This window comes from Bos indicus, chromosome 11 (assembly GCF_029378745.1).
Source record: "Bos indicus isolate NIAB-ARS_2022 breed Sahiwal x Tharparkar chromosome 11, NIAB-ARS_B.indTharparkar_mat_pri_1.0, whole genome shotgun sequence".
Lineage (NCBI taxonomy): Eukaryota > Metazoa > Chordata > Mammalia > Artiodactyla > Bovidae > Bos > Bos indicus.
Window position 1 is genome coordinate 104304983 of NC_091770.1, and position 12596 is coordinate 104317578.

General features: G+C 58.3%; 1 protein-coding gene across 8 annotated transcripts in view; it reads right to left on the reverse strand.

Annotated features, from left to right (window-relative positions):
- Positions 1 to 253: 253 nt before the first annotated feature.
- The window catches only part of VAV2 (vav guanine nucleotide exchange factor 2), a 186033-nt gene continuing 173690 nt past the window's right edge, over positions 254 to 12596 (reverse strand). For 3 of the 8 annotated variants that reach the window (XM_070799645.1, XM_070799647.1, XM_070799653.1), the window contains 6 exons: positions 11437 to 11553; positions 8455 to 8542; positions 7167 to 7290; positions 6267 to 6353; positions 5179 to 5336; positions 254 to 2571 (listed from right to left, as the gene is read on the reverse strand). In XM_070799645.1, the coding sequence (XP_070655746.1) occupies positions 2524 to 2571; positions 5179 to 5336; positions 6267 to 6353; positions 7167 to 7290; positions 8455 to 8542; positions 11437 to 11553 (622 nt within the window). In that variant the 3' untranslated portion in view covers positions 254 to 2523. The remainder of the gene's footprint in view (positions 2572 to 5178; positions 5337 to 6266; positions 6354 to 7166; positions 7291 to 8454; positions 8543 to 11436; positions 11554 to 12596) is intronic. The other 5 variants (XM_070799646.1, XM_070799648.1, XM_070799650.1 and 2 more) reach the window with 3 other exon arrangements.

A 12596-nucleotide genomic window follows, 5' to 3' on the forward strand; every position in this document is an offset into this window, starting at 1 on the left:
AGCTGCTGGAGGGGTCACAGGACGCTGCACAGGAAACCTGTGACCTGGGCCAGCCTGGAGACACCTGGTTGGTGGCCCAGCATTATTATCCCTCCAGACCCCCAGCCTGTGCCTGAGGCTGTCACCCCAAGGCACACGTCTGACCCAGGCCACCACCCCTGGGCCAACAGTATTCAGATGGGTAGAACCTTCTGGACACAGACAGAGGAATCCAGCCACGCCCTCCTCCCCAGCACAAAAGGCCAGCCACTCCTGCAGAAAAGAACTCAGGTTTATTTGCAGTAGAAACCGTGGTCTGAAAAAACCTATTGGCAAATGTACAGTCTGTCTTCTGTTTGGGGTCACCGCCAGCAGCAGGACCCTCAGACCCCTGACCTGCATGCATCGGGCTCCTAAGGGTTCACAGCTAATCTCAGGTCCCAGCTCCGAAGCCCCCCCAAGAGGTGGTCCGTGTCATGCCGAAATTACCCGCATCCCAGCCTGAGTCCAGTCCTCTCCTTTCCTGCTGCCAGCAGTGCGAAAACTAACCCAACTGAGACGAGTCTCCAGACAAACAAAACCGAAGCAGAACAGTCACGAGAGCCAGGCTTCCACACGGGGTTCTCTGAGAGCCGGGCTCCCACGCGGGGTTCTCTGAGAGCCGGGCTTCCACGCGGGGTTCTCTCAGTGTCGTTCGTTGCCACCACGCCCTGTTTCACGATGACCTCCAAATATACATTACTTTCTGCTATTATAAAATCTCTTCCTTATTATTCACAGATATATAATGGGAGCTTTGGAGGAAATAATTACAAACTTTTTTTTTCCCCTCTCTTAAAAAGCAAACAAGCCAAACCAAAAAAAAAAAAAAAACAAAAAACAACAATGAAACAAAACAAAACCCCAACAACAATAACAAAAACCAAAACCTTCCCGACAACTGTAAACACGACGAGGGCAGCTGGTCTCCTCCCCTCCCATCGTGGCTGGCGGCTGGGCCAGCTGAGCAGAGGCCACGTGCAAAGTGCTGGGTGCGCCCTGATGACAAGTTTCGGGTCTGCTTTCTCCATGAAAAATTCTTCCTCCCCACCCCTCCCTTGCCCACCACCCCAAACACAATCCTGTCACCCTCACTCCCCAAGCCTCTGCTGGCTGCCTTCTGCCTCCTGCTTGCTACACGCCCTCTGAGACCCCTCCCCACTTCCTCCCCAAGCCAGAAGGCTGCTGTGCCAGCCAAGCCTGGAGATTATGAGGCTGACCTCCGAGGAACCCCAGGGTGCTGGGTGGCCACCAGCACCCACCCCAGCAGGGCCCAGCCTCGGCAATGGCCGACCTTGTGCAGCTGAGCCCTGGGAAAGGGGGACCCACAAAGCCCAGGCTGCAGCAGCAGCTTTGGCACAGAGCTGGGAGGAGACAGCGTTGCTGGGACTCATGCAACATCCAGGCTGAGAGGATGGGGACTGGCAAAGCCAGCCAGAGGTCAAGGGCCAGGAGGAGCGAGGAGGGGGAAGTCCAGGGGGTGGAGTCACCCCCAAGAGCACTTATTCAGGGCTGGCCACAGGCCCCATTTCACGGGCTGCAGGAGTCTTGGAAGACTTGCCAAGGGCTAGAACCAACATCTGTGCAAAGGCTGGGCAGACTTTCAGTGGCCACCTGGCAGGATGTGGGAGACGCAGCAGGCCCCAGCCTGCTCGGGGGCAGTGGGGGGTGGGGTGGGGCATCCTTCTGGAGAGGAGTGTGAGCAGCAGAGACCAAGTGAGCAGCAAACTCCATTTGCTTCCCGCCCTCGTCAGCATTTATAAACCATGTACCCACCGGCAGCAGGACAGGACAGACACACACCAAGGATTCTGGGCAGAGACAGTACCTGTGACTGGGGAGCAGGGCTGGCAGCTTCATCGTTCCTAAGGCTCCCGCCTGAGACAGGGGGCCTCCCTGGGGGGGGTCTCTCCACACCCCTGGTGCAGAGGGACGGGGGAGCCCGAGGGGCTGCACAGGCCCTGGCGATGACCCCTTCTGTCCCCAGGCACAGCAGCCTGCTCTGGCCCCTTCTGCTTCTCAAGGCCTGAAGCCTCCCCCTGGGAGCAGTAGGATGCAGGAGGGCTGAGGGTCCAGAGGCTGAATGGAAGGGGTCAGGGGAAGGTCCCCTCCGTGGAGCCCAGCCCTCCCTGGATGGCACCTGCTTTTCAAACCCAAGCTCCTGAAGGCCATCTTGACAGGACAGGGGCAAGGTGTGCTCTGGCCTCAGCTGTCACCCAGAGCCTGGCTCAGGATGCCACCCATGGGCACTCCTTCTCCTTGGCACCCAGGGCTGGCCCAGATTTTCTCTATGTACAAGCAGCGTACCCAGGACAGGCCACCAAGGGCAGACTGATGGCAGGACAGATCACATGTAGGTTCTGAACCCCCTCCCCATCCCCACGGGCTGTTGAAGACTGGAAGGTTGGCGGGCATTTCCCCTCTGAGTTGCAGAACTAGAGACAGACTTCATCGCTGGAGCAACTCTTCCAAGAAAATCCGCGAGTCCTGTCCGTGATCTTGCTGTCACTGGACGCCCTCCTCTTCTACATACGTTGAAGGAAACCAGCCGACCTGAAAACAATGTCAGACTCATGTAAGTGTTTGTGTGAAGAAAGTGAAAGTCGCTCAGTCATGTCCGACTCTTTGCGACCCCATGGACTATACAGTTCATGGAATGCTCCAGGTCAGAATACTGGAGTGGGTGGCCTTTCCCTTCTCCAGGGGATCTTCCCAACTCAGGGATCGAACCCAGGTCTCCTGCATTGCAGGTGGATACTTTACCAGCTGAGCCACAAGGGAAGCCCGAGAGTACTGAAGTGGGTTTCCTATCCCTTCTCCAGTGGATCTTCCTGACCCAGGAACTGAACCGGGGTCTCCTGAATCGCAGGTGGATTCTTTACCAACTGAGCAGTCAGGGAAGCTATCGGGAAGTGTGTGTGAAGGATGAGGGTGAGTGGAGGCTTGTGGAGTTGGGGGATTCTTTAAAAGGCTGTTGTTCTAAGGCAGGCCTGTCCTGAGACAGGCCCTGGAGAAGAGGAAAAAACCTAGCAGAGCCAAGGCCCAGGGGTAGTGATGACCCTGGAATGCACCAGCCCCAAGCAGCTCCAGACAGCCTGCCCACCAGCGAACTGCCAGCAACAACAAAAAGTTAAACCCTCTCCAGAGGAAAACAGCATCCATCCAGAGCCTCTGCAGTGCTTTATGCACGAGCTTGGCATTTAATCAGGCCCAAGTGACAGAAGCTTTGATAAAACGCAGATGGCAGAGGCAAATCTACAGGGAATCCAGACACTGGGGTCATCCGTTAGGAAATGTAAGTAACCCCCACTTGTCTGCTTCAGAACACTGACGAAAAAGCAGAAAATCTTACCAGAGAACTGAAATCAGAAATCAAATAGAAATCCCAGAACTGAAAACATAATGATTGAAATACAGAGCAGAAGAGACAAAACAGAAGACACTGGAGGGTCAGCCAACAAAAAGGAACGAGATGGGAAACCAGGGAAATGGATGAAAACCACAGAGACCACGCGAGTCACACACGGGCCACGGGGGCTGGCGCGCTGCGGGCCACGGGGTTGCAGAGTCAGACGCAGCTCAGGGACCGAACAACAGCACGGTGGGAAAGACTTGCGAGCAGAGCCCCAGAAAGAGAAGAGAGAAAATGCAGCAGACAGAATAGCTGAAAAATGTCCAAAACAGATGAAGAATGTAAAGCCACACATTCGGAAAGCTCCGCAAATCTCAGAGTAAATACAGGAAAAAAAAAAAAAAAACACCCACAGGCACATTCTGGTAAAACTGATGAAAAGCAAAGATTTTTTTTTCCCCCACATGGAGCCCCGTTTCTTGCAAAGGAACCACCATAAGAATGTTGACAGACTTTTATACAGAAATGATGGCAGACTGGGGACGATGGAAAGACATCCTCAAAGTGCGGAAATAAAAGACCTGCAGCCTAGAACTCTAGTTCCAGTAAAAATACTCTGCAAAAATGAACTCAATACAATAGCTCACAGAAAGGAAGCAGGTCTTGGTGGACAGATGGCTGATTCTTGGGGCAAGGGGCGGGAACGACCAAGTAGAGACGTGAAAGCCTTTTCTTTCAGTAGAATGCCCACCAAGAAGTGTCAAAGAAAAGACAGAAGATCACTATTTTCTACCACGATAGAAATAACTGAATAGGCAAAATTAATCAATGAATGATAAAACCAGTAGGTGAAAGTTTGATGAGGAATAGGCTATTTATCTGATTTCAAAGTATTATCCTGCATGTTACTTATTAATTACAGCTCATTTATAGTGCAGAAACTCAGCAGATATCACCTGAACCAAGTACTCAAGTGAAGGCCCAGGTGTGTGCTTATGAAGCTCCAGGTGCCTCTCAACACTTGACAGCTAGTGGTCCCAGCCCTCTAGGTCAACTGCCTAGAACTCAGTGGCCTCATACTTCTGAAGGGCTGTCAGATGGAAACAGGGTCAGACCCAGGGGTCTCCAAGGGCAGACAACATGCCAGGTGAAGGCAGACCAGTTTTCTCCACCTGGCAATGGAACGGTGAGTGACGGGAGCCAAGTCTGGCCACATCTATGGGCAGCTGCAGCCCCCCAAAAGCTGGACGTTTCCGAATCAGTGGTTTGTGGAGCTCAGGTACCCTGTTGGGTGAATGCCAATGGAACCGTTCAAAGCCAGGGAGGCCAGACAGGGTACCGGGATAAGGAGCCACGGGTCTGAGTCGCAGGCTGCGTGGGGACACTATGCGTCCCTTCCCATATCAAGGTGTAAACGGAGTCTTAAGGAATGGCAGGAACCCAGTGACGGCACCCAGGCTCTGCTCTCAGTCCCGAGGCAACCTGCCTGCAAAGAGGGTCGGGCACAAGCACGTGACTTGAAGACTGCACCCAACATCTGTCTCTGCCTTCACCACGACGGACCCCAGAATAGGGCTGAGTATGGACACAGGGTCAGACCAGCCGGGGTCCAGATCTGAGCCAGGAAGTCGCTTCCTCACAACGTGACCCCAGCTCGCGGAGCCTGTGGACACTAAGTCTTCCAGGCGAGGTCAGAGGGCACAGGGTTGGGCAGGGTGGTGCTTGGTGTCAGCCGGAGCCCTGACTCCCCCAGCCCCAGCGTGAGCTGGGGTCTCCGACTGGGGCCAGGGCCAGGCCTCCCCACTCACCCGGCCGCTGGTCTCGCCCTTCCACCAGCCCTGGTCCCCGCCGATGCGGCTGTATATCTTCACCACGTCACCTTCCCGCAGCGAGAGCTCCCGCAGGTCGCGGGCGGCGAAGTTGTACCTGGCCACGGCCGTGCCGATGACACGGGGTGTGAACACTGCTGGGGGAGATGGGCGGCGTCACACGGTGACGTCAGGGCCTCCAGGGTGGGGGTCCTCAGACTGAGCTGGGTCTCTCCCCCGGGGCCCGGCCTTGTGCCCGCAGAGGAGGCTATCAAGCACAAAGACACCAGAGGGACAGACCAGGCTCCAATCCCAGGGCCCCTCAGTCCTCTGGGGGTGCCCAGGCTGCAGGCATGTGGGCCATGTGAGCCGCACCGGGCTGGAGCCAGAGCTTCACCACCCGCGCTGGGGGCCATCACAGCTCTCTGAGGGCCTTCCCACGTGCCCAGCGTCTGGGAAACACATGAGTGGACTGCACGGTGACCGCTGCCCAGCCCCAGCTGTCACCCTGACAAGGGCCTGGACGTGGACCCCAGGGCACTGGTGTCCAACCCCAAACCAAACTGGACACCGGGCTGGACCAGCGTGGCCTGGGACCCGGGAGTCCTGATGGACAGGTGGCAATGGACACGAGGGGGGGACGTTGCACAAACAGCTGCTTGGTGGGCTCTGACTCTGGCAGCAGCGGGCTGAGCGGTCAGGGCCAGTCAGGACTGTCCCTCTGCACCGAGTCCCACAAGTCCTCCTTACTGTTGCTGAGCGGGGCCCACCCCGATCTGCTCCCACCTCCCTCAAGGGGGCCGCTGGGCCGTTTGCTGCTATCAGAGGCCAAGCTCCCAGGAAGCAGTAGGGGGCACTGGCTGATGAGCTGGGGAGGGGTCATGGGGGTGAGCGATTCAAAGGCGAGGGCAGGGCCGAGCCCAACAGTGTCCACAGGAGCGGCAGCAACCCCCCTCCCACCCCCGCCAGCGTCCAGCTTCCCTGCCCTGCCCCGCCCCGGCTGCAGTGGCTGTGGACACGGTCAGGCTGGGGCTGTGGGTCGGCTGGCGGCAGGCCGGGCCCCCCACGCCCCCAAGCAGCAGCGGTACCTGACCAGAAGGGTGTGGAGGAGCCCTGAGAAGCAAGGCCGAGGCCCTGAGGACTGAGAAAAGAAAAGTTGTAGGAAGCGCAGGAAGCTGCAAAGAGGCGAGAGAGAAGGTGAAAAGGGGAGCTGGGGGCATCCACACGCAGTCACAGGCAGCAGGGATTGGGGGGGAGCCTACCCAGGGCGCCAGGAGGGCAGCTGGAGTCTTGAGGCCCACCTGGGCATGGACACAGCTGCCCTCACCCCCGCCCCCAGCACCTGTGTCCTGGACCACCTCCTCCCAGCAGGCAGGCTGGAGCAGGGACGCAGGAAAGGACACGTGCAGAGATCCCAGCCTTCCGCCTGCACTCAGGAGGCGCTTGCTGAAGGGCCCAGCCCCGCACTGAGCTCAGGAGGCGCCCACTGAAGGCCTGGCTTCCTCTCTGGCCTGCTCTGCCCGGGGTGGGGGGCCCTGTGGTTCTACGAGCCCCTGCAGCGGGACGAAGCAGAGTGGCTCCAAGATGGAGCCCCGGGCCCACCTTGCCTGTCTATCCAGCTGGGCCCTGTCTGTGCCAGGCAGCCCCATTCCCAAGTCGAGGTCCCAGCTCTGGCTCCCTGGCAGTCGGGTTCCCTGGGAGGGGGTGGGGGAGGGGGGTGGGGCACAGGGATGGATCTGGGGACAGAAGGGACCTGCCCCGGCTCCCTCCCCATGCTGACCTCCAGGCAGAGGCACCGAGGTTTGGAGCAGCGATTCAGAGCTGGCACTCCCGACCGGTCACACGGGGCTGCCCGGGCACCCTGGCTAGGCACGGTGCTGGCGAAGAGCTGGGGGACCTGGGCCACCCCTCCCAGGGGCGGGAATCGGGAAGGGGCTCGGGCCTAGGTCAGGGAGGTCCACCGGAAGCCTTCCTGGAAGGGGCGTTACCTGGGGAGCGGCTGGAGGCCCTGGAGGCTGTGCGTTCCCAGGCCTTGTATGGGTACTTGAGTGTGGTGTCCAGCTGCTTGAAGCTCTCCTTGAGCGAGTGGTACTGGTAGTACTCCACCAGCTCCTGCAGGATGCACGTGGCACTGCTGCCTCCGCCTCCAGGCAGTCCTCCCGGGAGCCCTGCCCCGCCTCTGCCCCTCCTCCTAGCCGCCCCCGACCTCAGCTCCCAGACAGGGGGCGGGGCGCGGTCAGTATGGCAAAGACTTTTGATCCTGCAATTTCTCTCCCAAACATTTCTAAAGGAAGAGCCGCGGGAAGAAGGCCAGGATGGATGGCCACAGACACGCCCTGCAACACTCTTCACAACAGGAAAAAATCAGAAACCCCCACCCACCCAACAGCAGGGAAGTGCTTCTAGAATGCACAGCATATCCACGTGACTGAGTGCCGTGCAGCTACAGCGGGGCTGGAAGAGAGAGGGCCGTCCCCCTGGTGAGTGTTCACTGTGCCCAGAGGTAAACTAAGGTTGGGTCCATGTGAACAGTGGCATTGTCTGGAAAAGGAACCCATAAACCACGCCTGGGCTCCACTCCAGGCTGGGGGGACTCACCCTGAAACAAGAACGTCAGGGTTGGGGGCACGTTGTGGGGCACTTTCCCTTTTACCGTGGGCTTTCCTGCGGCCACAGTGGGACGTCTGAGAGCCCACGTGCTCGGGTTAGACGGTCTCCACACACGCAACACGTGTGATTGAGCAAAGAAACACTGGGTCTAACTTTAAATCATTTTAAGGAGGACTGTTCATGTATTTATGGCTTTCTGGCTGGGCCGGGACAGTTCTGGGTGAGGCGGGGGCAGGCACCGGAAGCCCCGTGTGCGTGAGTCCGGCCGGCCGGCAGCCAGACCTGGATGCAGCCTCCCTGGGCCTCGGTTTCTGGCTCCCGCAGAGGCTCGGCATGAACGCGCTGTGGGAGGCTGGTGACCCTGCTGTCCACCTCAGGGTTTGGGGGACAGAGGTGCTGACCTGGGAGCTGCCTTACCGGTCCCAAGGTGCCTTACAGACCAGCTTTCCTGGATCTTTCTCACACTGGAAGCACCCCCCGACCCCACCATAGAAGAGCAGCCCCTAGCCCAGCGGTGGGGGACACTTGCTGGGCCCTCCCCACTGGGAGCCTGGCCTGCAGGACACTTGCTGGGCTCCTCCCCGGGGTGGCCTCAGTGGGAGACCTAGGCCCTCCTCCCACCTTCGGGGATGGGCCAGTGGGAGCTCCCCAGGACCACGCACGTACCAAGAGGCTCTCAAATTTCTTGGCTTCTGTGATGTGGACCCAGCTGTCCTTCTCCACCACCTTAATGTGCTTCACCTCGTCGTTGAACCTGGCCAAGCACACGGGCGCAGTGGTCACTGCAGGCCGAGCGGCCCCAGCCCCGCAGGCCTCTGGGCTCACTGCACGTGTGCCGGAGAAAAGACCCGGGCCCCCGGCCCACACCTCCTGCTCTTCGCTGCTCCCTCTTGGCCCTCTCCCCCGCCCCAGCCTGGGCCTGCCTCAGACCGTCTGTCCATCCATCCACCAGGCCACCTGGTCTGTCTGAAGCCCAAACTCCCGGGTCAGCCAAGGCCTAGGGCCCCAGAGCCCCACACCCGTCCTCCCCGCAGCCCCGCGGAGACGTCCATCCCAGATGTTGCTTGCTGTCTGCACTGGGGAAGACCCCCTCCCTGCGACCCCCTTCCTGCCTCCCCCGCTCCCGCCCTGAGGCTTCCGCTGCAGCACCGTTTGTAAGGCAGAGATCTGACCTCAGCCCGTGAGGCCTGAGGGGCGTGGCCTCACCCCAGCTGTGCCACTGTCTCCTAAGACTCTCCTCCTCCTCACCCTCGCCCCTGAAGGGGCTCTTCCTCAGACACACCCAGCACAGGCCCTCAAGGCCCTGGCATGGGCAGCGCCCTCAGCCCGGAATGCTCAGCCTCCTGCCACCCTCAGGACCCTGCCTCGTGTCCCAGATCTCAACTCAAATGTGGCCTCAAAGGAGAGCTTGTACCCCTCCCTTCCAAATACCACCCCGCCCCTTGCCAGCTGACTCCAAAGCCAAAGACATTACGAGTACAGAAAACCACACCCCAACATCCTCTAGGACGAGAGAGGCACAAATCCTCAACAGACCATCATTATAGTGACTCTCTCTCCATATGCACACCTATACACAACAACATATGAGAGGGACTTTACACCATGGTTAAATGCAACATTCCAGGAATGCAAGGTTGGTTTACCATCTGGAAACCAGTGGACAGAATAAAGAGCTGTTAAGTAAGCGTATGCAAACTGGCCAGCCTCCTCCCCAGTGGGGCCTTGTGGAACAGCCCCCACCCTGCTTCTCCTGGATTCAAAGTGAGTGAGCGTGCTCACCTCCGCCCTGCCAAGCTCCTTGGACAAGGCCCTCTGAGCCCCACTCCAGAGCCCTGCGGGCCCAGCACCCAGAAGGTGCTCCGTGAATTCCCATCAGGTGAGGGACAGCTCTGCCGCGGACCTGCCATCAAGCCTCATGCTCCTCTGCTCTCCTGGGGCCCTGCCAAGACTGCTGCGGTGGGAGGCCCCGCCCACACTGGGCCACGCCTCACCAAGCCCATCACCCGTGGCAGGCACAGCTGACCTCGGCTCGAGAGCAGTCCTACGTGCCGGGTGGCCCAGGCTACGTCCAGCTGGAGGCCACTGGACAGCTGTCACTTTCAGTGAACATCTTCAGGCGTCCTCTGGTTTTTGCATTTTAGAAAAACCAGTGCATTGTTTTCAGGCCCAAACATTTGTGGGGCCTCTTAGAAAGGCCGTGGGGACCGAGGCAGGTTGTCCACTTGGGTGAGGGGTCTCATCTTCAGTTTCAACTCCTCCTGGTTCCCCAGATCCTGACCTGCAGCACTCCCACCTGGAGGTCCTCCAGGAGCCATTCTGTACAGTGGGACCCTGCCCTGGATGACCAGGGAATGACCACCTGCAGACCCCTCAGTAATGTGGGGAGGGAAGGGGGAGGTTCACACACGTGCACACACATGTGCACACATCCACACACGCACACATGTTCACACATGTGCACACACGTTCTCACGACACACACATTCACACACGCTCTCACGACACACACACGCACACACATGTTCACACGTGCACATTCACACATGTACACACGTGTGCGCACATTCACACACATGTGCACATTCACACACGTGCACACACGCTCACATGTTCACACAACACATGCACATACATGTGTGCACTCCCAATCATGCGCACTCACACGCGTTCACACATGTTCACACGTGCACACACGCACACATGTGCACATTCACACATGCACACACATGTGCATTCACACGTACACGTGTGCACACATTCACACACGTGCATGCACACACATGCTCTCACGTGTGCACACACGTTCACACAACACTGTGTACATACATGTGCGCACACATTCACACATGTGCACACATTCACACGCACTCACACATGTTCACACATGTACACACACGTGCGCACACATGTGCTGGCCAGTGGCAAGTGCTCAGGTCATCACTGGCCCCCACTGCTGGGGCACCCATGCCCTCAGCCCCCACTGGGCCCAGACGTAGAGGAGGCTGGTGTAGATAGAGGGGAGAGCAAAAGCTGAAACGGAAGAATGGGAGCGGGCTGTGTCTTCAGGACCTGGGTGTGGCCCCGCTGAGCTTGGTTCTTGTCTGCCTCTAACAGCCAGAGGCGCTCCTGCCTCCTACAGAAAGGGCCTCCCTGCTCCCTCATGTCGACGTTTGTTACTCACTTGATACCAGACTTCTGTTACTCACTCGAAGCACCCAGTGGCCCTGCCATGGACCTCCCCAACCCCTCGCACCGGCACCCACCCAGCAGACCCGAGGAGGGTTTCCCTGGACACAGACCACTGTGCTCGGGGCTCCTGACCCCGCTGAGGTCACAGCAAACCAGAGCCCTCTATTCACTGGCCCGAGACGCTGGTCCAGGGCGCATTCTGTGCCAGTGGCGACCAGCCACCAGTCAGCTTCTGTCCTTTGAAGAGGAGACAGGAGACCCAGGAGGGGGCAGCTTCGGGGCAGGGGGATCCCAGCCCCAAGGCCGTGGGCTGAAGCCTTTCATGCCTAAAGTGCACAGTGTGGGCGGCACGTCCCAAGGCCACACCCAGCAAGCCCAGGATCTGGTGGGGATGTGGACGCCCGATTCAGAAGGGCACTGGGGCAGGGGTCTCCCTGATCCCCAGCCTCCACGTACTTGATACTTATGGCAAAGCGCTCGGCCTCCGCCGGCCGCTCCCTGATTAGGTAGGTCCCGCTGGCGTGGGGTTTGAGCAGGTTGTCGGTCTGCTGCCTCTCCATATTTCCGGCAAACCTGGAGCAGAGGAGGAGACGGAGCCTTGTGTCACACGGCCTGAAGGACAACCAGCCGGCCTCTAACTCACTGCTTAAGAGCCTACTGGGAAGCGAGGCCACGCCCCCAGGAGGCGGGGCGAGGGGTGGGCGGGGCCCAGAGGAGACAGGGGCGGGGCATCTACGTGCCAGCGCACAGGGTCGAGAAGAGGGCCCAGACCCAGCCAGTCCACCTGGGTCTCGCCCTCCAGAACCCAGGGTCTGCAAGAGGCATTCAGGGAAAAGGCATTAGATCAAAATGTCCTTTCCAAATTCTTACTGTTTAGGAAGAAGAAAAAAACACAAACTGCTCACGTAGGGTCTTGTTTTGTGTTCTAACCCTTTGTGTCTGGAAGCTTTTCTCTCCATCTCTATGAAAATGAAGCCCACCCACAGCCCATCTCTTCTCCAGAACAAAGCCTGACCCCATTCGCACCTCCCTGTAGGGCTGAGTTGGGACTTCTGTAAATGGATTCATTAGAAAACTGAAATTCTGTGCCTCAAGTGAAGAATCACAGGCAAGTCCTCCACCCTCCACATTCAAATGCAGTGAATAGTGTACTAGAGGGAACAGACCCTGGGGTCTCAGAGACACGGGTGTGGCGGCTGAGCCCCGGTCCCAGGCAGCGGGTGAGCCTGCAGACGGGGTGATAAAAGCTAGAGCCCAGGCCGACCTGCACGTGAGACTCACGCCTCCCACATCCACACACATTTATTCATCAAACAGCCCCACCTCTCTCATCAAGCACTGTGTGAGTAAATACAGTTATAACTTTTGGCCTTAAATACATGGCTCACATGGTGAAGAATCTGCCTGCAATGCAGGAGACCTGGTTTGATCCCTGGGTCAGGAAGATCCCCTGGAGAGGGAAATGGCAACCCACTCCAGTCTTCTTGCCTGGAGAGTCCATGGACAGAGGAGCCTGGCGGGTTACGGTCCATGAGGTCACTAAGAGTCGGACACAACTGCGCGACTAACACTTTCACAACTCCTTTTCTATATTTTATACTCAAGTAAGATCTCAT